Here is a 25,039-nt window from a genome sequence, read left to right as displayed (position 1 = left end):
TGTAGACCAGGCTGACAACAGAGATCTTCCTGCCTCTGCCTCTGAAGTGATGGAATAGAAGGCCTGTGCCACCACGCCCAGCTAGAATTGCCTTTTGTGTGCAATACACATGCAGGCATGTGCACACGCGATGGCCCATAATAGAACATTCTTCTTTCCGTAGGCATTTCAAGGATTTAGGGCCATCTTACAGTGTCCTACCTGAGCAGAGATCACTCTATTCTTTAAGCTCTGCAAGCTGACAAGCTGTGTGAGCTGTGTGTCAATCCAGTATAGGGCCATAGTGAGCACTGATTTGGCCTGGATGGTCCAGGATAACCAACCCCTGAGCAGTGAAGCCAGCTGCTCCCATTGGTGAGCCGTATTTTACTGTCACCAGGAATATTGCCACGTCTAAGGTCTTTGATGGACATGGTCTTGACATTGACCCCAGGAAGAACTTCACACAGCACTTCACGGTGCATTTCAATAGCTTTGCTTCCACGGTGACACTGACTGGAGCAAGGTCACCACAATGCCAGTTTGAGAATGCCCGCCTCCACTTAGCCCACAGGGACAGTGCCAGTACCACCAATTTAATAGACACCCTGGTGGGGCAGTCACAGAGGCTGGTCAGTTGGATGAGTTGGTGTCAGGATACAACCAAAGCTTCCAATACTTTGGTTCCCCCCAGCACTGCCATCTTTGTGGGTGACTTTCTATCTAAGGCATTTTACCACTTGGTTGCAGCATGTGGTCACCATTCCAATGAAATTGGCACAAATACTGTATCAGGGTTGCAGCTAGTTTTCTTAAGGTTGGTGCTGACTTTTTTTTTTTTTTTTTTTTTTAACAATTTTCTGCTATCTCTTCTGGCTCAGTGGAGTCCATTTTGTTGGTACCAACAGTTAACTGTTGAATGCCCAGTGTGTAAGCCAGAAGGGCATGCTCCTGGTCTGCCCATCCTTGGAGATACCAGCTTCACTTCACCAACACCAGCAGCCAGAATCAGGACAGCAGATGGCCTGAGATGTTCTTGTCACCATGTTTTGATAACATCTCTGTGCCCTTGGGCATCCCTGATAGTCACAGTATTTGCTGGCCTCATGTTTCCACAGGGGATGTCAGCAGTGATTTCAGCCTACATACAGCTTTCAGTTTGTCCAGGACCCAAGTGTATTTGCAGGAACCCTTCCTGGCTCAGCAGCCTCCTCCTTGGACTTTTCGGTGGCTCGGTTGTTGATTCCACCACATTTGGAGATGAGATGGCCAGGCCTGGTGGGCTTGGCTGTCTCTACACGTCCAGTGACAATGATGTCACTCTGAGTCTTTTCCTTTCATATTCTGCTTTGAATTTGTGGTACTCTGACAGCAGATCTGTTTTGATGTGAGAACCAACCTTGCCCTAACTTGCCCTAGCTTCTGATGAGTTACTTCAAAGTATTAGTATTTCATGGCAGTCACACTACTGTTTCCTATTCCAATACACTTTCAAATTCTCCTAGGTTATAGTTCTGGACCCTCCCCTAACCCTCACCCCACCCCACTTTCTCCTAAAACTTCTATGCCTCAGCTGTGCATTCCCAGCCCTCTGTAAGTGGAAACTATAATAGCACCTGTTTTAGGATTGTTTGTGCACAAAATAAGGTGAGGTATATAAAATACTTCACATAGTGCCTGACACATACATGGTCAAGTGTTTGCTAATGTGGTACTATTTTTTTAAAAAAACCTATCGCTGGGCGGTGGTGGTGCACGCCTTTAATCCCAGCACATGAGAGGCAGAGGCAGGTGGATCGCTGTGAGTTCGAGGCCAGCCTGGTCTACAAAGCGAGTCCAGGACAGCCAAGGCTACACAGAGAAACCCTGTCTTGAAAAACCAAAACCAAACCAAAACAACAACAACAAAAAACCTATCACATCTGGGAGCCATAGTGCATGCCTGTAATGCCAGCACTCTGGGAGCCAGAGGCAGACGGGTTGCTACGAGTTCGAGGCCAGCTTGGTCTACAAAGCAAGTCCAGGACAGTCAAGGTGACAGAGAAACCAAATCTCAAAAATACCCAAAACAAACAAAATAAAAATCAAGCAAAAAACCTATCACAAAATTCATCTCTTTTCTAGGTTTTCCTTGACTCTCCCGAGTCTTCAATAACAGGTTTATTTCTTGGTCTTGACAGTAGTAAGTGACTGAAAATTGATCTGTTGGTTAATGACGTATGCTTTACTGTGTATCTTTGTTAGTTTAACCAACACTTGAAACACAAATGTTCTCTTTTGTCCCACTATGTCCCAGGGCTTTAAGCCCTGGAACAACTTTCTATGTCTTGTATTCTGGTACCACTCATGGCTTTTTGTGTAACATGTTATGCTCTGTGGGTTTTTGTTTTGTTTTGTCTTAGATCATACACAGAGATATAAAGCCCGAGAATATCTTAGTCTCTCAGTCTGGCGTTATAAAATTATGTGACTTTGGGTTTGCACGGACACTGGCAGCTCCTGGAGAGGTTTACACTGACTATGTGGCCACCCGATGGTACCGAGCTCCAGAACTGCTGGTCGGTGATGTCAAGTATGGCAAGTAAGAGTCGGGAGTGACGGGGATGGATACCGACTCTTTCACAGTGGGATGTGTCCATAATAAATAACCCGCTTAAGGCTGAGAGGAAGCCTGGCTCCAGTGCTTGTTGAGTGGCTTATGGCAGTCCCTAGTGAGTTCTTATTGACAGTCCCTTAGGAAGTTCCTGTGGGTGGTGGTGGTGGGAGTGGCAGGCTCAGGTCAGTATCCTTGCCTGCTGCAGTGAGATCTTGGGTTTCCCCTCAGGGTGTCACAACAACAACAACAACAACAACAAAACTTGTGCTACAGCTTGAAGTAGACATACTTACTTTAAAAGGAAAGCTCAGTATTTTCAATGGTCAGAAAAAAAAATGTATTTGCCAGCGTCTAGAGAGATGGTCCAGAGCTTAAGAGAGAACACTGCTCTTGTGGAGGGCCTGAGTTTGGGTCTCAGCACCCACTTTGGGCAGCTAACAACTGTCTGTAACCCCAGCTCCACGGGGTCTGATGCCTCTAGCCTCCTTGGGCACCTGCACTTATGTACACATACACACATGCACATACACATAACTTAATTAAAAGTTCAAATATTTATTATTAAGAGAAGTTAATGTTGCTTAGAGAAGTCTTACTGTCATGAGATGAGGTAGAGTAAGCAGCAATGAGGATAAGATATTATTTAAAGACTTGTAAAATATAAGTTGCCTTTACAAGGGAATTCTTCAAAGAGGGAAAACTGTAAAATTTTACTTTTGACATAAATTTTCTTAAAATATTTTCTACAATTTTTGAGTCATTAAACATCTAGTAATCTTTTTTGAATTATTCTGGAATCTCATTTTAGTTCATTGCTATAGTTTTTGTAGTATTTTATAATTCAGCCATGACTCTGGGTAACTTCAAGATAGCTGAGTGCACTTTTTAAAAATAAAGTATACAGACACAGAGAAACCTTGTGTTGGAAAACCAAAAACCAAAAAACCAAAAACCCACCAAACAAATAAAATAAAGTATACCAGTGACTGCACTGTAACCTTGTTAGAGTGAAATGGAAATGGACAGTGAGGAGATGCAACCTCAGTGATGGCCAGAGAGTCTTATTTCCAGAATAGCACCCATAACCAGTGAGGCTTTTCACAGTCTGAAATTCTGGGAATTTCACTTATTAAAATAGAAGGTTAGAATTCTTACAGAGAAATAACTTTTAAGTGACAAGACTTACCACTGTGCCTCGTAAAACCTAGAATGCCAGCCTGGTGAAGTTCCAGGAAGAAGCAGGCCCAGGGAAGGTGTCCAGGTGCCTTGGCTTATGTCATGTTATTTTCCCCCAGGGCTGTTGATGTCTGGGCCGTTGGCTGTCTGGTCATTGAAATGCTCATGGGGCAGCCCCTGTTTCCGGGAGAATCTGATATTGACCAGCTGCATCATATTATGACATGTTTAGGTAAGGTTGTGTATTTGTGTTTTAAAATTTTATAGTTTTTTTCTGTGTATGTCTCTATTGTTTTTTAAAGTTGTCCATATATTAAAGATGATACTTATTTTAGGTGAAGGGAGGGAGCAAACAGGAAACACACACACACACGCACACACATACGCACACACACACACATACTACACGTATACACATGTACCCACATATGCACACACACACTACACGCATGCATGTGCACACAAACACATGTGTATACACAGTTACACACACACAATACACACATACACATTCTGAGCCCCTAGCAAAGCTGATCAGTATAAGAGAAAAGGAGGTGGTTGGGGAAGATAAGTAGAACCATAAATCTAGTAGGCAGGAAAAATTAAAAGCTGTATTAACAAAGATTATCTTAGGGGACTGGAGAGATGGCTTAGGCATTAAAAGCACTGTTTACTCTTCCGAAGGTCCTGAGTTCAATTCCCAGCTACCACATGGTGGCTCACAACCATCTATAATGAGATCTGGTGCCTTTTTCTGGCATGCAGGCTCACATACAGGCAAAACAAATAAATAAGCAAAATAAATAAATAAAGGCTCACATACAGGCAAAAATAAAGGCTCACATACAGGCAAAAATAAAGGCTCACATACAGGCAAAGCAAACAAATAAATTAAATAAGCAAATAAAATAAATAAGTAAACAAATAAGCAAACAAATCTTTTTTTAAAAGACCATTTTAGTATACTGCCAACTACCTTGAAGTTGCTCAAAGTCCTTGCTGATTTTAAAATGCTGCAAAAATTATAACAGAGAAGTATGGTGAGAACTCAGAGTAACTCAGAAAATGCTAATATCCCCGAGCCTGATTCTGAATCATGCCCACTTCCAGGCACCCTCAACAGAGAAGATGTCATCATCACTTACCCTTGAGTCAGTGAGCATTTGGTGAGATCCAGCTATCCTCTTCATCCTCATCTTCATCTCCAGGATAAGAGACACAAAGACTTAGAGATAGCTTAGTGTTGTCCTACATGTGAATTTTAGTTTTTTCTTCTGTGGCCTCAACTCCCCATCCTTCTGCCTAAGCCTCTTAAGTCTTTACTGCCTAAGCCTCCCAAAGGCTATGACTACAGATGTGCACACCATGTCAGTGACTGCAGATGTGCACTGCCATGCCTGTGACTACAGATGTGCACCGCCATGCCTGTGACTACAGATGTGCACACCATACCTGTGACTATAGATGTGCACACCATGTCAGTGACTACAGATGTGCACACCATGTCAGTGACTAGAGATGTGCACACCATGTCAGTGACTACAGATGTGCACACCATGTCAGTGACTAGAGATGTGCACACCATGTCAGTGACTACAGATGTGCACACCGTGTCAGTGACTACAGATGTGCACACCGTGTCAGTGACTACAGATGTGCACACCGTGTCAGTGACTACAGATGTGCACACCGTGTCAGTGACTACAGATGTGCACACCATGTCAGTGACTACAGATGTGCACACCGTGTCAGTGACTACAGATGTGCACACCATGTCAGTGACTACAGATGTGCACACCATGTCAGTGACTACAGATGTGCACACCATGTCAGTCAGATGTGCACACCATGTCAGTGACTAGAGATGTGCACACCATGTCAGTGACTACAGATGTGCACACCGTGTCAGTGACTACAGATGTGCACACCGTGTCAGTGACTACAGATGTGCACACCGTGTCAGTGACTACAGATGTGCACACCGTGTCAGTGACTACAGATGTGCACACCGTGTCAGTGACTACAGATGTGCACACCGTGTCAGTGACTACAGATGTGCACACCGTGTCAGTGACTACAGATGTGCACACCGTGTCAGTGACTACAGATGTGCACACCGTGTCAGTGACTACAGATGTGCACACTGTGTCAGTGACTACAGATGTGCACACCATGTCAGTGACTACAGATGTGCACACCATGTCAGTGACTACAGATGTGCACACCATGTCAGTGACTACAGATATGCACACTATGTCAGTGACTACAGATGTACACACCATGCCTGTGACTACAGATGTGCACACTATGCTTGTGACTACAGATGTCCACAACCATACTTAGTTTCCTGAGATTTTGTCTTTCGTTCTTAGTACTTTGGATGAAATTCCAAAGCTAGACTCTGAGCCTTATATTTGTTGGAATATAAAATTCATATTCTAAGATAGATTAGAATCAAAATAATAGAAAGACACTTGGGTGATTTAATTATTTTATTTTAAAATCTGAGATTAAGAACTTGCTAATTATTATAAGATTTTTTTTACAGTAGAAAATTTATATGATTGTATCACCGGGAGGAGAAAGAACAGAGGAAGTGCATCTGTACTGAATGTACACATTATTCTTTCCCCTATTTTCTCAGTATTATACTTACATCATATTTATAGTTTATTACTATAATAAAATGAGTATAAAATTTAAATTTTCATTTATACAGCTCATGATATGATAGGTATTAAAGTTGAGAAGGTTAAAATGTTCAAATCTGAACTTAGTTATAGGGACACAAGCTGTTGAATCGAAGTTAAATTCTTAGAGAGAGAGACTGATTTACCTGAATTAGATTCTGTTGGTGTGACTATCTCGGCATGGTTTTGTAGATGAAGTGGTGGTACTTCATCTAGACTGACACGAGGTGTCCTTACCTGTCGTGTCTCCATAGTTAATTCAGCTTATAGTTGTATTTAGTGTTTTAGATGAATAGTTTACTAAAACAGTGTTCAGTTTCTTTTCTTTTTTTTTTTAAAAAAAAGTTCTTTTATTTCATGTATACAAATGCTCTATCTGCAGGCCAGAAGAGGGCATCAGGTTACATTATAGATGGTTGTGAGCCACCATGTGGTTGCTGGGAATTGAACTCAGGACCTCTGGAAGAACAGATAGTGCTCTTAACCTCTGAGCCATCTCTCCAACCCAGTGTTCATTTTCTTGAGTTGTCTTGTGTCATGACCACTATAAAGACTTCAAGTGGCTGGGCGTGGTGATGCAAGCCTTTAATTCCAGCACTCGGGAGGCAGAGGCAGGTGGATCACTATGAGTTCGAGGACAGCCTGGTCCAGGACAGAGAAACCCTCTCTCAAAACACCAAAAAAAAAAAAAAAAAAAAAAAGACTTCAAGTGCCATTATATTAACAGGTCTGTCTCAGGTTGATCTTGCATACTAAGAGAGCCCCACTCTACTTAGCTGTTTTCACTGTTTCCTCTATATCACCGTCTCTTCACCGTTTCTGTCAACTATACTGACAAAGATGTATGCTGCTTTTCCCCCCTAGGTAATTTAATTCCAAGACACCAGGAGCTATTTTATAAAAATCCTGTGTTTGCTGGAGTAAGATTGCCTGAGATCAAAGATACAGAAACAGAACCCCTTGAGAGTCGCTACCCTACGCTCCCTGAAGCTGTGATAAATTTAGCAAAGGTAGCTGTGCTTTTCCCTCCTTGTGATAAGAATTTATATAGTATGGAGGCTTGGTTCACGAATGTCTCTCCTTCTCTCTTCTCTCTGTCACTCTTCGTCTCTTTCTCCCTCTGTTGCTGGCGGTACTTCAGAAATAAAGTCCGGAAGTCTTTCTCTTTTATTTTTGTGATGCTCTTGAAAGGGCATCTGTTTTCATTAACTGCTATTATGTCCATATATGTACATACATATCTATTTCTAAATATAACCTGCGTAGTCTGTATAATATTACTTATGGGGGGGCTGGAGAGATGGCTCAGAGGTTAAGAGCACCGTCTGCTCTTCCAGAGGTACAGAGTTCAATTCCCAGCAACCACATGGTGGCTCACAACCATCTGTAATGAGATCTAGTGCCTTCTTGTGGCGGGAAGGTGCACATGCAGACAGAATATTGTATAAATAATAAATAAATCTTAAAAAAAGTTTTAAAATAAAAAAAAAATTACTTATGTGTTTTCAGGGCCGATCATTAGGTATTGATTAGCAGTTGGTGTGCTTTTCCTTGGGAAGACTGTTCTCTGCCTCCCAGCATCCTTAGCTGCCAATAGTTCTTTGAGAGGGCCAAGGCCTCCCAGAGCGTGAAATTTTTGTCTGCCTTAAAATTTCAGAGAACATTTCTATCATGTTTTATGTTTGAAAACATTCTCGTTTTAAACATAAATAAAGTAAGAGAAATAAATGTAAAGAATTAGGGAAATATTAAAGAGTAGAGAGCATCTATTCATAGGCTCATAGTCAAGGTTATTACCAAGACATTTTGTCTTAGACATCAGATTTGTTGAAGCTAATTTACACAAGACTGTTGCTTTTGTTCATATTTAATTGAGGAGCTATTAAGGACTTCCACTGCATTTTGTTCTCTGATTGTTGACCCTTTCATGTCATTAGTTCCGGAAATTATTGTTGCTAATTGTTATCCCTAAAACGCCCGGGCATTTAAGCACCTACTTGATGGGTTTGCTTTCTTTAATTCATTAAAAAAGTTTAGGTAGGGGCTAAAAAGATGGCTGTCAGCCAAGTGTGTGCCATGTAAGCTAGCATGCCTGTGTTCATAGCCTGTCTTCCTGCTGTGACCACGAGGCTGGCTGCTTAAGCTCCTGCGGTCCTAACTTCCAACAATGATGGACTGTGCATAGAATTATGAGCTGAAATAAGCCCCTTTCCCTTAGGTTGCTTTTTATTTATCTACTTTTTTTTTTTTACTACCTTCTACTTTTTCTTGGAGTACCTTGAAGCAAACCCTAGACATTATATTTTTATATTTCTGTAGTAAAAGTTCAGAACCAACCACAGAACTTACCTTGCTCACTTAAAGGTATTTAGAGTTCTTCCTGTTTTTATTGCCTTGATGAGGGATTTCAAGGATCAGAGCAAAGCCTTGTATAATGAAGTCATTGATGTGACACACTTGGCACAGTGGTAACCACACAGAGGGCTCCCCCCTCCCTTCTGCAACAGCCTTATGTTTTTTTAAAGAATTCATAGAAGTTTGCATATGTGTCCTTTCGTTGCTATTGGGAGAGGATCACACTATGTTCCTCAGGCCGGGCTCCAATTTGCATCACTGCTTCTACCTCTAGCTCCTGAGGACTGAGATTACAAAAATGCACCACCACACTTAGACTGTTATTTTGTTATCTAAATTAATTTTAATTGGTACATAAAAATTTTTAAAAAGATTTATTATTTATTACATACACAGTGTTCTGCCTCCATATACACCTGCACATCAGAAGAAGGCACCAGATCTCATTATAGATGGTTGTAAGCCACCATATGGCTGCTGGGAATTGAACTCAGGACCTCTGGAAGAGCAGACAGTGCTCTTAACCACTGAGCCACCTCTCCAGGCCCCGGCACATAATAATTTCTTAAGGTCATAAATATATTATCAACTGCCAAAGTTTTATTTGGTCTTTCTTTTTTCCTGAGAAAGGGTTTCTTGGTCTATCCATGGCTGTCCTAAAATTTCACTCTGTAGACCAGGCTGGCCTCAAGCTCAGAGATCTGCCTCCTCTGCCTCCTGTGTGAGTGCACTACCACCACCTGGCCATTTGGTATTTTTCAAGTACAAATCTTAGGCCTTTTTAGGAAGTTATGTTCAATGTATTTTATTTATTCTTATCATTTGAATTATTTAAATGAAATTGTATTATTTCCTAATCACAGAATTTGTATTTTTAAATTTTTCCTAATCACAAAATTTATATTCTGTAGCTGCTCAAGTTTCTTAGCAGCTCTGGTAGTTTCTTAATGATAGTCTAAGATACACTACTGCCTCTCAGGGATATCAACATGACATAACAAGATGCAATAAAACTAGGCACAAATTCTCATATCAAGGCTGGACGTTGGCAACTCAGTAGGAGGAAAAGGGTCCCAAGCACAGGTAAAAGAGTCAGAGACCCCCACACTCCCACTGTTAGGAGTCCCACAAGAACACCAGGCCACACCCCTTTAAGGTATATGCAGAGGGCCTACGTCAGACCCATACAGGGTCCATGTTTGTTGGCTTCAGTCTCTGAGCCCCTGTGAGCCCTGTTTAGTTGATCCGGTGGCTTGTCATGGTGTTCTTGACCCCTCTGCCTCCTACTGTGTTGAGTCAGTGAAGTGATTCCATGCAGCTGTTTTAGGTGGGTGCTGGAGATTCAAACTCAAGTCCTCTCACTCACATGGGAAGTGCTCCTACCCCTGAGTGTTCTTGTGTATTTTGTAATTTCTGTTTCAGTGTTGGATGAAGGAGACACTGCTGTTGTGTTTGTTCCCTGAGAGGGAAAGGCTCCCTCCTTCCCCAGTGTTTGTAGTTACAAGAGCTCTGTGTTGGGTGGAACTCTGGGCACTGAGTGCAGGGCCTTACACCTGCCGCCCAGATATCCTACCACTGACCTGTGAGCTTCTTGGGGGTGTCGTGATTGTTCAGAGATGGTCTCAGATAGCCCTTCTGGTTGTCACCTTTGTTTCCATGTGGGCTGACGCTGGGACCATTGTGATGTTCTTATTTCTCTGGATGCTGCTGTCATCCTCCAAGAGAGAATCTGACAGACTGTGAAATCTGTGGGCAAGTACAAAATCTTGAGTTTCTTGACTTTATAAATTGTACATATTACCAGAAGAATTTCTTGAGAAGATGACGTATAGCAGGTAGACTACCTACAGACAGTGCTGTTTCACATATGTATGAATGTAGGTGAACATTCTTCTATTTGCTAGTGTTAAAGTTTGGTTTATTTTATAAATATGATGTTTTAATAATCATACATGCACATATACACATAAATATGCACATATATGTTTTGCTACATAGAGTTATTCTGTCATGGGGCTGGAGAGATGGCCCAGAGGTTAAGAGCACTGGCTGTTCTTCCTGAGGACCCAGGTTTAATTCCCAGCACACACCTGGCAGCTCACAACTGTTTATAACTCCAGTTAGAATTATTCTGTCGTGTTTTAAAAATTATTGTATTATTTATGAATATGGGTGTTTTGCCTGCATGCATGTCTGTGCACCATGGGCATGCCTGGTGCCCATAGTCAGGAGAGGGCATCAGGTCCCTGGGTCTAGAGTTACAGACGGTTGAGAGCTACCATGTGAGTGCTGGGAATTGAAAAACAAGCAGTGATCGTAATTGCTGAGCCATCTCCATCCATTTGCCTGTCCATTTTTAAATTTAATCTTTTTCTACTTGATACTGTATTTGAATTTGTTTAATTACCATGCTATTGCATATTCTTTTAAGACACCTTTTCATTGCTGGGATTAAAGGTATGCACCACCACCACCAGGTTTAATTTGTTTTCAAACAATTTCTTTTTGTTCCTGGAGAAACTGGTTTTGTTTGGTTGGTTTTAGCTTTCTGAGGCAGGGTCTCTGTGTAGCCCTGGCTACCTTGGAACTCTTTATGTAAACAAACTGGCCTCCAACTCAGAGATCTGCTTGCTTCTGTCTCCTGAGTGCTGGAATTAAAGTACTATGCTGCCGTGCCCAGCATATTTTTTTCCGAGACAGGGTTTCTCTGTGTAGCCCTGGGTGTCCTGGTACTGGCTTTGTAGACCACGCTGGCCTCGAACTCACAGACATCGACTTGCCTCTGCTTCCTGGGTGCTGAGGTTAAAGGCATGTGCCACCTCTGCTCACCTCCCAACACTTAAAACAATTTTTTTTTTAGAATTTGATTTTATGTTTATGAGTATTTTTCGCATGTGTACCATGTGTGTACTGTACCCCTGGAGGCCAGAAGAGGACACTGGATTTCCTGGTACTGGGGTTACAGGTGGTGGTGAATTGCCATGTGGGTGTTGAGGATAGAGCCTTGGTCCTCTGGAGGAATAGTTCTCTTAAACACCGACCCATCTCTCCAGTCTGCCTCCTTCCCTCCTGTTTTGTTTTGTTTTCAATACAAGGTCTTAATATGTAGCTTTATCTAGCCTATAACTCACTGTATAAGTCAGGCAGGCCTCAGGCTCACAGAAGCCTCCTGCCTCTCTCCCAAGTGCTGGGATTAATGGTGAGTGCTGAACTAAATGCGTGCACCACCATGTCCTGCTGTAATGTCTTTGATAATTTAAATTAGGATATAAAGAAAATGTATAGGTGAGTCAACAGATAAAGATGCTTGCTACTAATCCTAATGGCCTGAGTACCATCGCTGGGAGGCATGTGGTGAAAGGAGAAAACCAACTTCTACTGCTGTTCTCTTAACTCCATGTGTGCACTATGCATGTGTACATGCACACTAGACACACACACACATACAGAGATATACAATAAATGTATTTTTTTTCAAAATTAAAGATGGAAAAGATTTTGGTTGATGTTATTTTTGTTTGTTTTGCTTTATGTTTTTTTTGTTTTGTTTTTTGTTTTTGAGCCAGGGTGTTGTTGCCTAGGGTGGCCTTGCGCCTAGCATCCCTCTTCTCCGTCTCTCAAGTGCTGGACCACCACAGCTGGCAGCTGCTCTCTTTTAAGACCTAATCTCTATACATATTTAGTCTCTTTTGTTTAGATCTTGCCTTGCGTTGAAGTGGCCAGGTTGTGTTGTAGAGGCCCCACTCGTGTGCTCTGATTTGTTTTGTTGCCTTTATTTTGTGTGGACAGACAGTAGTTAGAGAGCAGAATCAGAGGTTTCCTTGGAAAGACTTCCTCTTAGGAATTTGTGCGTTTATTTACATCCACGGACACTGAATGCTTGCTGGGCCTCTTTTTGTAACATAAAAACCACAGAAGGTCAGTATCATGATTTGAGCTTTATTCTGTTCATTGGCTACAAAGAAGAAAGCTAATGCAGGTGTTCTTGAAGAAGACTTGTATGTGTTCTTGATTTTTCAGAAATGCTTGCATATTGACCCAGACAAAAGGCCCTTCTGTGCTGACCTTCTACACCATGATTTCTTTCAAATGGATGGATTTGCTGAGAGGTACAGTACTGGTCTGTGCTCTGCAGGCTACAGGGACCAGGGCAAAGGCAAGGCTCCCACAGTCACAGTCACATTTGCATCGTATTCTACTCACCATTGGCAGTAATGAAATCCCCAGAGGTGGTTTCCTATGTTTATTAAAGTGGAGCTGCTGGATTTCATGAACCAGAATCTTGTTTTCTGTCTTCCTGTGGTAACATCCACCTTCAGGTCACTAATTTCTGTGTTGCTGTGTCTGTGCAGCTGCCATCTCCTGTTGCTGCCAGACTCAGGCCTGCTGATGTGCTGTGTCCTCCATGTGCTGGCTTGTAGAGGCTAGTGCTGCAGGTTCCCTGTGCTGTTGCATGGCAGAACAGACAACCGACAGCCAGACAAGTGGCTATGGCTGCACACCTATATGTAGCAAAAATGTATATAGCATCTAATTATGTGTATGCGTATGCATCTGAATTTGCGTATGTGCACACGAATGAAGGCACTCTTGGGGGTCAGAAGGTCCCTGGAGCTGGAGCTACAGACAACTGTGAACCTCCTGACATGGGTGCAGGGAACCAAACTCAGGTGCTCTGCAAGAACAGTATGCACACTTTTTGTTTGTTTCTTTATTTTTTGTTGTTGTTTTCAAGACAGGGTTTCTCTGTGTAGCCTTGGCTGTCTTGATATCTCTCTCTCTCGTTTTTTTGTTTGTTTGTTTGTTTGTTTTTTGTTTTTTAGATTTTTTCCAGACAGAGTCTCTCTGTGTTAGCCTTGGCCATCCCAGACTCACTTTGTAGACCAGGCTGGCCTTGAACTCACAGCGATCTGCCTGCCTCTGCCTCCCTCAGTGCTGGGATTACAGATGTGTACCACTTAGCCTGGCCAGTATGCATTCTTTCTGTTTTTGTTTTTGTTTTAGACTTATTTATTTAAGTGTTCAGTGTTTCACCTTCATGTATGCCGGTAGGCTAGAAGAGGGCACCAGATCTCACTATAGATGGTTATGAGTCACTATGTGGTTGCTGGGAATTGAACTCAGGACCTTAGGAAGAGCTGGCAGTGCTCTTAACCTCTAAGCCATCTCTCCAGCCCCCCAGTATGTATTCTTAACTGCTAAGCTGTCTCTCCTGTCCTAAAGCTTTATCAACTTGCAAATTAAAAAAAAAAAATCTAGCTTACACTCAAGAGGCAGAGAGATAGGTGGAGCACTGTGAGTTCGAGGCCAGCCTGGTCTACAAATTGAGTCCAGGACAGCTAGGGTTACCTAGAGAAACCTTGTTTCAAAAAACAAAAAACAACAACAAAAATCTAGCTTAATAAAAGAACACAAGATAGCTGGATTCTTGCATGTGCTTCTATATTAATTTGTGAACATTGTAGTATGTTAATTTGGTTGGAAAAAACAAAGGTAAATGTAGAAAAGTAGAAGATTAGGTAATAGTCTTTTGAGGTAATTTAATATTTTTTGATTCTGTCAAACTTTGATACTACACTAAAACCTGGCGGTGGTAATTTCTTCCTTCCTTCTTTCTTTCTTTCTCCCCTTTTTCTCCTTCCCTCCCTTTTTTGTTCTTTTTTTCCTCTTCTCTGTTGCATTACAATCCATTTTTGTCTGATCTTCTGAGCTGATGTTTTATCTGTGCTTACTTTTATGACATACTTTTATCATTTGAAGCATATTAGTAATGTTGAATTATGTAGACCTTAAAAATGTTATGTTTTATTATATCAAACACTCAGTCTTGAAAAACCAAAAAATATACCCCGTTTTATTAGAAAGCTTTTTTTTGTGGGGCATGGTGGTACATGCCTTTAATCCCAGCATTTAGGAGGCAGAGACAGGCGGATCCCTGTGAGTTTGAAGCCAGCCTGGTCTACAAAGTGAGTTCAGGATAGCCACGATAACGTAGAGAAACCCTGCCTCGAAAAACCAAAAACCAAACCAAACCAAACCAAAACCAAAAACAAAAACAAAAAACAAACCAAAACAAAAAACCCCAAAAAACAACCGAAAGCCCAGCCAAGGATAATACAGGCGGTAAACTTTAAACCCCTACCCAGATCTAGCCAATGATCAGAACATTCTCCACAGTTGAGTGGAGAGTGGGGTATGACTTTCTCATGTACTCTGGTGCTTCACATTTGACCATGTCCCCTGGAGGGGGAGACCTGGTGGCACTCAGAGGAAAGACAGCAGGTCACCAAGAAGAGACTTGATACCCTATGAGCATATACAGGGGGAGGTAATCCCCCTCAGGAACAGTCATAGGGGAGGGGAATAATGGGAAAATGGGAGGGAGAGAAGAATGGGAGGATACAAGGGATGGGATAACCATTGAGATGTAACAAGAATAAATTAATAGAAAATTTTTTATAAAAACAACAAATTTTAAACATGAAAAAAAAAAAAAAAAAAAAACCAACCGAAAGCCTCCCCCCCATTCATTTATTAATTTTGACCACTTTACACCCTGACCCCTGCCCTCTCCTTTCTCTCTTTCCAGCCCTACCCTGATGCCCCGCCCGGCTCCCCCCTCTCCTTCTCAGAGAAGGGGAGGGCCCTGAGGGCATCAGAAAGCTTTTGAACTATAGAAAGACCTCTAAGATTCCAAGTTAATAGAATTGTGATATTTTTACATGAAAACTTGAATTTTCTTGTTTACAGAAATAGTATAAGTTGATTTCCTTGCCCTGAGTAGCTCACCGTGTTCATTTTCAAGGCAAAAGGTCTGCTACATACCCCTCTGAGTAAGCATGGTTTTTCTGCTGGTGCTTCAAGTGTAAATGTTTCCTGAAAAAAGTATGGCTTGACTTGTGCTCAGGCATCCATTCAAGTGCTTCTCTCAAGACAACCACTACAGCCCACAGGTGCTTCAAGAGAGACATTGGTCAAGGGTTCATTAACCGTTTTCACTGCCTCACTGTGAGCACTTACACGACATCCCTACACGCATGCACACACTGTAAATTTGGCTAAGGATTACAATGGCTGCCTGTATGGTTTGGTGCAGGTGTTTCAGTGTTCACAGCGTGGTACGGACATTTTCTTTTCTTTCTATTTTTCTTTTCTTTTTGGTTTTTTAAGACAGGGTTTCTCTGTATAGCCTTGACTGTCTGGACTCCCTTTGTAGACCAGGCTGGCCTTGAACTCATGGCGATCTGCCTGCTTCTGTCTCCCAAGTGCTGGGATTAAAGACATCCACCACTATGCCCGGATCCTGGAAGGCTTTCCTAAACCCTGAAGGCCTACAGTCTAGCTTTTAGAAACTGTTCATCGGGGATGCGGTTTTTCTCATTTGAAATAAAATGGGTTAGTTTAACGCTGAGTTTTAAATGATTATCTTGAGGTTTTTCTAGGTTTATCTTTCTTATAAAGTTTTATTTTAATTGAGAATGTACTTTTATGCAGGTTTTCTCAAGAATTGCAGTTAAAAATAGAGAAAGATGCCAGGAATAATTTTTTACCTAAAAAATCTCAAAACAGAAAGAAAGAAAAGGATGATGCCTTAACTGAAGAAAGAAAAACACTTGTGGTACAGGTAAATGGTCATGCTTCAAGATTTAAATTTGTGGAGAAAAAAAAAATGAAGATTTAATTTTTAAAAAATTAGATTTATTCATTTTATTTTATGTGTGAGTATTTAACCTGTGTATATTGAAGCACACACAAGCATGGGATCTGTGAAGGTCAGAAGAGGGCATTGGATTCTGTAGAACTGGAATTTCAAATGGTTTGTGAGCCACCATATAGGTGCTGGGAATTAAACCCTGGTCCTCTGCAAGAGCAACAAGTGCTCTTAACCACTGAGCCATCTCTCCAGCCCAATAAAGAAGAATTAAAACAAAACAAAACAAAACAAAAAAATCAACCCCCACACCTTATTTATTTTAAATGCTTAACAGTCACTAGAAAGTACAATAGTGTTACTTAGAAAATCAACTTACATAAAATAATGACTTGAAGGATCAAAGGAAATGGTGTATGCTGGGCCAAGCATGTGTAACCGTGCCCCGGGAACATGGGTTTGAGTAACCTTGAATGACACGTGTTGCTGTTAAAACTTCATAGCCGCAGAACAAAGAGGGCCATAAATCAAAGCACTCACTGAACACCCTGGTAGGTGCGAGGGAGGCGGCCTACAAAGAGCAGGAAGCCTGTTCGTGTGTCAGGTTTCATCTTTCAGCCGTTAGTTTTTGGGTTGGCAGAAGCTGGAGGTCCACTCTGTTTAGCAGTGTGGTCTCCGTTCTCCTAATAGTCTTGAGAATCTGGGTCACATACAGAAGCCAAGTGGCTATTCAGGGACTAAGAAGCCAAAACAGTTGTGGCGTTCCACCTACATCCACCTCTCACAGCCACAGCTGCTCACCCATCAGTCTGCATAATCTTTAGTGCAGATGCAGCTTCAAGGAGAATTCCAGTTCCACAGACTTATCTAAGAATACTGGAAATCTCCGTCCATGCGCATAGGCATGCATGCACACACGCACACACGCACGCATGCACACACACAATACTGGGTAGCAAACATGTGCACATCAAGCACATCCAGGGATACACACACCCGACTTAGTCTATTTTCCTTCCTTAATAATAGAAAATAAAGATACTACTTTTAGAATCTGTCTATCTGTCTGTCTCTCTGTGTTTGTCTATCACCTATCAAGGTGCTATGCATCACATACATTCTTCTTGTGTTTTCACAATAACTTTTTGAATAAGAATCTTGATTTAATTTTAATCCCATAGGCAGAATAAGTATATGAAGTTTCTTGTCAGATCATTAACTTTTAACATCGTTATCAATGCTCAGGATACCAATGCTGATCCCAAAACTAAGGACTCTAAAGTGTTTAAAATAAAAGGATCAAAAATTGACAATGAGAAAGCTGAAAGAGCAAGTAGAGCTTCAAATGCCAGCTCTCTCCATGACAACGGGACAAGCCACATCAAAGGCCTGGCTTCCACAAGCCTCAGAGATTGCAGCAACGTCAGCGTTGATCACGCACGGAATGCAGGCATGGCGATTCCTCCACTCACACACAACCTTTCAGCGGTTGGTCCAGGAATTAATGCTGGGACTATTCCTGGGGTTCAGAGTTACAGGTACGAATGGGAAACGAGACAGAAAATGCTTGACAATTTGTTCACATTGTTTTACTGTCTGAATTTTGGATGCAATTTCTACTTATAAAACAGCTCTTTAAATATTTTTTTGACCTTTGTGATGAGAATTACTAGAATTGGAAAAAAAAATGGAAAAGAAAAAGAAAGAATTTACCTGAGTCCTAAGAAAGTAGGATTTTTACCATTGTTGTTTACAATAAAGAGAGGTCTAGCTGCTTAGTTTAATAATATGAAAGGCTGTCATTAATAAAAGGAGTTAGGGCCAGGCATGGTGGCCCACCCCTTTAATTCCAGTACTCAGGAGGCAGAGGCAGAGGCAGAGGCAGAGGCAGAGGCAGAGGCAGAGGCAGAGGCAGGCAGATCACTGTGAGTTCAAGGCCAGCCTGGACTACAAAGCAAAGTCCAGGGCAGCCAGCTCTGTTACACAGAGAAACCCTGTCTGGAACCCCGCCCCCCCCAAAAAAGAATTGTTAGCACCCGCTGCTTTGTAGAATGGTGGTGAGTATTTAGCGGCACACAGAGGCTCCTGAGGCAGCAGCAGGAAGCCCCAGTGACGTGATAAACGATAGAATGTTGTACCAGATTTCTGAACTTGAACATAGGCATTCAGTTCTTATTAAACTGATCATTTAGCATGATGTCATTGATTTTGCATTTCAAAATAGTTGTTAATGATTCTAATTTTAAAAATCTGTTACAGAGTGGATGAGAAAACTAAGAAATACTGTAATCCATTTGTTAAACCAAATCAACCTTCTGCGTCAGGGATGTATAACTCAAATGTGAGCACCCCCGTAAGTAACTGTCCTCCACGACAAAAGAGCAGGCACCTGTCGCCTAGGCCTGGGTCGGTCTCAAGCAGCAGAGTGAAGAACTAAGTTTTATTTGGAGAAATAGAGTAAAGCCTGAATTTTGCAATGCCATCCTAACTTATCATAGCTGTGATTTGGAATTCTGAATGTTTAAATAAATTTTCTAAGTCGGAATGAAAGACTCTCTCACGATGCCATCTCGTTTATTTTCGGCAATACAATAAATCTTCTTAATCTAATACTTGCAGTTGAGTTCTCCTTAAGAGTGAAGGGGAAGATACACTGTCTCACTGTCTCACTAGAGTTTTGGTGAAAGTATTTTGTCTGTATATGATACTGGATTTGGATTAATTCAGTCTCTGTGGAGTTTATGCTTTAGTAGATCAGCAAGGTAAAAACCTGGTGGTATGTTCTAATATAAACCACGTGGGTGGTTCAGAGAGCGCATGGGAAGAACGCTGTTGCTCTCAGCAGCAACGCCAGGATGAGCACGCCAAGTAGTCACCTTTTACTGTGATTAAAACTCTGAGTTGGCCTCTGTGTTCTGTGTAGGGACCAGCCTCCTGACAGGTAGTAAGTCCCTGCGTGAGTAAAGTCCCTGCCCCTCTTTCCATCTGTTCCTCATTCTCTTCCAGCAGTAGAATTCCTTCTTTTATGTGATGGTCAGAGACACTCCTGCCTCTGGCTCTTTTTTTTGTTTTTCCTTTTTTAGTTTTTTATCTTATGTGCATTGGTGTGGGTGTGTCAGATCACCTAGAACTAGATTGTGAGCTGCCATGTGGGTGCTGGGAATTGAACACGGGTCCTTTGGAAGAGAAGACAGGATTCTTAACCACTGAGCCATCTCTCCAGCCCCTGACTTTGGCTCTTAAACTTACTGTCTGTCCTACTTATGACGTGCTTCCCCTAGATAACCCAGCAGATGCTTTTCCATCCCCAGTCCATAAGAAACCTTGAGCTTTTCTTTAGTATTGAACCCATTTTAATATGGCGTCTCATCGTCCATCACTGTCTAAAGCCTCTCCTTGACTAGTTTTCTAGCTTGTGCTTTTATTTTCCTCACTGATCATTCCATCACCTACTGTAATGCTTACTTAGCCTGTTACAACTGCTCCAGAGGACCTAGGGGGACAGGTATCAGAAGCTGAGTAACAAGATTACACTGGGACAGGAAACTTAGGGGTCTCACAATTACTGTAGAGAACAGCAGCTCTTTGTTGAAAAGCGCAGGCAGTGGTACAAGGCTGACGCCGCTGGCTTGAGGAACCAGGACATCGTGCCATCTTTGGCTGCCTGTTGCTTGCTGGGACTCCCACTGAAGACTGGCAAAGGGGAGAAAACAATCAGATTTTCTACTTGTTAGCAAGTTTGATAAATGAACTGGGTGAAACTGTTTTCTGTGTCAGTACTGCCCTCAAAGTTATTATTCCAGCCCTGGAAAATCACATATTTGAGTATATGAACATAGTAGTTACAAGAGAATGAAAGCCCAGCTCACCTTAAAGCTAATTTATGTGTGTTAATCATTCTGATAATTAGGTCTCTAGTGAAAAGTACCTCCTCCAGGCAAATAAGAAAAGGAAGGAGTACTCCAAAGCAGAAGTGCGATTGCCTGAACTAAGCTATAGCCATCTCCCTGAGCTGAGAGCTTTAGAAGGCATAGGTATGTTTGTGCATTTCTACTCTAGTCAGCCCTTTGTTAAATTGTAAGTTAAATAATAATTTCCATATTTAAGTAGGCTAATACATACATACATACATATATATATATATATATATATATATATATATATAATAAGTACTTAGAACTGTTTGGAAAAGTAACAGTAACAATTTCTAATTTATTTCATTATGTTTTTGATTATTTTTGTCCAGCTCGAAATTCTCGGCTAATAAAGAAAGAGAACAAATCTCTTTCAGAAACTCGAATTCCGTCTCTGGCCGCCATTGACCTGCACGCGTCCAGTATTGCATTGCACCAGGTACAGAAGTGTCCTTCTTAGATAGCGTGAGCCTTTCCCAGACTTACTGTGCTTTGGGGGGAATTTGCTTTTAGGAATTTGGAAGGCTTCATATAGGATCTGTTTTGTGTATAAGTTCATCCCACATAGGACTTTATCACACACACATTTACCGCAACACTTCTGAACTGGAACAATTCATTCATTAATTTTAGCTCTTGACTTGGGGCCTTTGTCTTTAAATTTTTTTTATAAACTTTATTATAAAAAAACTTGTGGGGGCTGGAGAGATAGCTCAGTGGTTAAGAGCACTGATTTATCTTCCAGAGGTCCTGAGTTCAATTCCTAGCAACCACATGGTGGCTCACAGCCATCTATAATGTGATCTGATGCCCTCTTCTAGTGTGTAGATGTACATGCGGGCAGAGTATTGTATACATAATAAAAAAAATAAATCTTTAAAAAACAAAAATTTGCATGCCAGTCATGGTGGCATATGCCTTTAATCCCAGCACTCAGGAGGCATAGACAGGTGGATCTCTGTAAGTTCAAAGCCAGCCTGGCCTCCAAAGAGAGTCTAGGACAACCAGGCCTCCATCTCAAAACAAAACAAACAAAAAATCAAACCAAATCACCCCCCCAAAATAATAGCAAACACACACACACACACAAAAAAACCCAAACAAAATCCCTTGCAAATAAATAAAAACATCACATACCAAAAGTCTGTACAACTCAATGAACTTGTAAAATTTATATGTATGAATATCTGTCTGCATGTATATGTGTATACCATGTGTGTGACCAGTCAGAAGGACTCAGATCCTCTGTAACTGGAGTTACAGATGTTGTGAGCCACTATGTGGGTGCTGGGAATTGAACCCGACAAGTACTCCGAACCACTAGACCATCTCTCCCACCTCTCTAACAATTCTTCTAATCTATATGAACCAGGTGTGGTGGTGTGCACCTGTCATCCCAACACTCGGGAGCTAGGAGCAGGAGGGTCAAGAGTTCAAGGTCATTCCTGGCTAGATAGCAAGCTGGAGGCCAGCCCTGGCTGCAAGAAACTGTCTCAAAGCAAACAAACAGACAAAATATGTAAAAGTATATGAATAGGGTCCTCTTCATCCTTTTTCATGAAAGCAACTTCAGCTACAAATAGTTAATCCTAAGCGTGTGAGTCTGAACAGGTGTAATCAGAATTCTTGGGAAGTGGGAGTGTTTCCATTACTGGACACCTGTAATATTTGCTTATTAATTTATAGGGCTCAGGATCGCCCCTGTCAGATGATTCTGAGGACGATTTGCCTTGGATGGAACACCAGCACTGAGACTCATTTTAATCCTGAACAGGGTAGGTCTATTCCTCAGACTTACAGCTCTGTAACTCAATTCCATGAGCACTGCTGACAAACAGGGTGTGTACCACTCAGAAAAGCAGAACTCACTCTCCACAGGGCCAACCTGCATTTCACTGGATAAGGTCAAGTCCTCCCAGAGAACTCACGTCTGTCTCCAGCATTAGTCTTTTCCCTGTGGACTTGTAAAGCAAAATCCATTCAGTGGTTACCTGGCAATTTCTGTCTCAGTAAAGTGGAGTCTACACCACACTAAACAGTAGCCTTGCCTTATAAGAACGGACGCTTTAGTGCCCCAACCCCCCTCGGACATCTTTTAATAATAATCTGCTATGTGACATTAGGCACAGCATTTCTCACTTCTCATTGTTAACTCTATGCAAAACATGATGGCGATAAAAATACCATGTGGCTAGAACCGTGCCATTGGAAATCATTTATTAACCTCAACAAAGTATTTTGAACACATATGACATCAAAGCTCAATTTACTTTCAAGTGAACAAAGCTTAAATTGCAAGCTTTCATTTGCATGGACCCTTCCAAGGCCCCAGGAAAGGTGTGCAACCCATTGAGTTAGTTGATGTGAACTGTGAACAGCCGGTTTACATGGACTCTGCAACTTGCAGGCCCTATAAAACTTAGACCTGTTTCATCAAAATCAGCCAGTGTTTATATAAAATGAGACTGTATACTATGCATGATTTTTTAGATTGGTAATTATCCTAATGCTTGTCTTTAAAATCTTGAAGTTTCTTAGACCACGTAGCACCCACAGGTATTATCAATATAGTCAATGTGAGAAAGTAAGCAACTGAAAATTCAGCTCCCAGAACAACTTCACTAAAGTGTTTGGTGTGTATCCTGCTTGCAGATGCTGCCAGCACTTGAGATGACGTCCTCTTGCACCCAGAGCACTGACGCCCTAGAAGAGATCTGCGCTTTGATGTTTCCTTCTGGACTGCCTACGTTGCCTAAGTAAGACATGCTTTGCCGAAGAAGGCAAGAGGGACTTCAAATACTTCAAAGGAAGATTGAACAAGTGCGCCCCCTGCTGTTAGCCCTTCACCTCTTCACCCTATCGATGCTGTTTGAGATATGTCTATGGGAGAATAGTGATATGGTCCTTGTTACATGAAAGTGTATTTGATATTAGTAGATTGTGTATTTAAAGTTATCTGAGATTAAAAGTGAGTAAAAAAAGGAGAGAATCATTATAAAAGGTCATGTTTTTATGCATTGAACTTTGTGTATTATATACATAAATATTTACAGTTGAAGAGTATGAAAAAAGCTAGTAAGAGAAAAGTTTTCTGCACTTTTAACTGCAAGAACGCAGTTTCAAAGCTTGCTTCCTTGGCAGTAAGGTGCTGTGCAACTGCTGTCTCTGGGTAGTTGTGCTTTCTGTCATCACTGCCGACAGCCTGCTCTCCACTCATCTAAGAACTGTCCTGTGCACATCTGGCAGAGAGCCCTTCTGTCACTAACAACTTTACTGTTGGGTGGTCTTCTGTATTGAGAGATTCTGGTGCTGATGTTCTGCCTGAAAGGACATGTTTGAAGCGGTGTGGAGAGTTTTGTGGGTACGTTTTTGAGTTAAGAGCCGAGCTTCTTCCTGAGGAAAAGGTATAAATATAAGAGCTGCGCCTCAGAGCAGCATGGTGGTCTAGCTAGTTCTCCTGGCCAGGCCAGTCCCCATCGTGTCGCTCACCTGAAGAGACCTTTGGAGGCTTTCATGGAGTGGAACCTATGATGATGGACTGAACGCGCCGAAGTCCTTATTGTCTCGTTACCTCGAATACTCAGGCTTACAACGAAGCCCTTTACCAAGGCACAGAGTCGTTACCTGCATCCACATGTGCTCTCTGGTGCACAGCCTTACAGCCTGTTAGCTGGGGGTGGGGGTGGGGGGTTAGACCATTTTTGACTCCAGGGTCTTGGTTTCTGGGTTCCCAGCCAGGGTCCCCATTTATCGTTTGAGAAAATAGTTGTTCAGGAGGCAAGAATTTGTGTAGGGTGTTTGCATTAACCCACTAATAGTATACTTTGCCCCCCAAAAAGCCATTGACTAGAACTTAGTCTAAGGAGAATTCTTTGTTACCCTGGGGGATTTAATAATGAAATACCAAACTTGGACATTGGGACCTCAAAGGAGTAGGCCTTCAGAAGGAGGCAAAATGAAGGGTTCCAATGTACAAGTCTGTTGTGGTAGTTACGTTAAAAGTTGATTTTTAGTTAAAAGCTGTATTTTAAACCTCTGACCAAGGATTAGTCTAGATCAGGAAGACTAACATGCTGACTAGACTCACCGTGTCAGTAGTAACAGGCTTTCTACTAAAATACCACTACTTACTGCTATGTTGAAACATACTGCCAACAGACAGCATCACAGAAAGGGGACAGACGTAGAGCTGAGTGGCATTCGGCTGATGCCAGCGTGAGACCATCAGCCTGACGAGTGAGGATCGGGTCAGCTCCCTTACACTTCCTATGCTTGAGTTTGGTGTCTCTGGGCTATTAAGACATTTTTATGAACTTTAGAATTAAGAAATTAGAAATCATTTTTGGAGTCCAACTGACATTTGAAGATCAGATTTTGTTAGAACTTTGGTGTGGAACTAAAAAACCTAAAGCTTGTGCAGATCAAGTCTGTAGGTGCTGAACCAAAAGATTTTCATTCAGTTCATGGTGTTTAGTGTCGTCTTACAAGAATGTGATTTATGTGAACATGCTGATGTGAAATTATTTTATGTACTTTTGCAGACAATGGGCTTGCCATGCCTACCTGTGTCTTAAAATTAATAAATATCGTCTAACTAAGCACAATAGATGGTTTTAATTTATATTAATTAAGAGGTTATGAATACTATACATGCCACTATATGATATTAGTATGTAAA

General features: G+C 41.7%; 1 protein-coding gene across 1 annotated transcript in view; it reads left to right on the top strand.

Annotated features, from left to right (window-relative positions):
• The window catches only part of Cdkl2 (cyclin dependent kinase like 2), a 35,881-nt gene extending 12,160 nt beyond the window's left edge, over window positions 1-23,721 (top strand). Inside the window, exons 4-14 of the mRNA XM_051170655.1 lie at window positions 2,382-2,560; window positions 3,871-3,983; window positions 7,306-7,451; window positions 12,817-12,905; window positions 16,291-16,420; window positions 17,693-17,985; window positions 18,707-18,800; window positions 20,358-20,481; window positions 20,694-20,800; window positions 22,048-22,136; window positions 23,014-23,721. Coding sequence (XP_051026612.1) covers window positions 2,382-2,560; window positions 3,871-3,983; window positions 7,306-7,451; window positions 12,817-12,905; window positions 16,291-16,420; window positions 17,693-17,985; window positions 18,707-18,800; window positions 20,358-20,481; window positions 20,694-20,800; window positions 22,048-22,113 — 1,341 coding nt within the window. The 3' untranslated portion in view covers window positions 22,114-22,136; window positions 23,014-23,721. The remainder of the gene's footprint in view (window positions 1-2,381; window positions 2,561-3,870; window positions 3,984-7,305; window positions 7,452-12,816; window positions 12,906-16,290; window positions 16,421-17,692; window positions 17,986-18,706; window positions 18,801-20,357; window positions 20,482-20,693; window positions 20,801-22,047; window positions 22,137-23,013) is intronic.
• Window positions 23,722-25,039: the final 1,318 nt, after the last annotated feature.

The sequence above is a fragment of the Acomys russatus genome, chromosome 28 (assembly GCF_903995435.1).
Source record: "Acomys russatus chromosome 28, mAcoRus1.1, whole genome shotgun sequence".
NCBI lineage: Eukaryota > Metazoa > Chordata > Mammalia > Rodentia > Muridae > Acomys > Acomys russatus.
The sequence above is the reverse complement of the archived record's forward strand: the minus strand, read 5'-3'. Positions and strand labels throughout refer to the sequence as shown.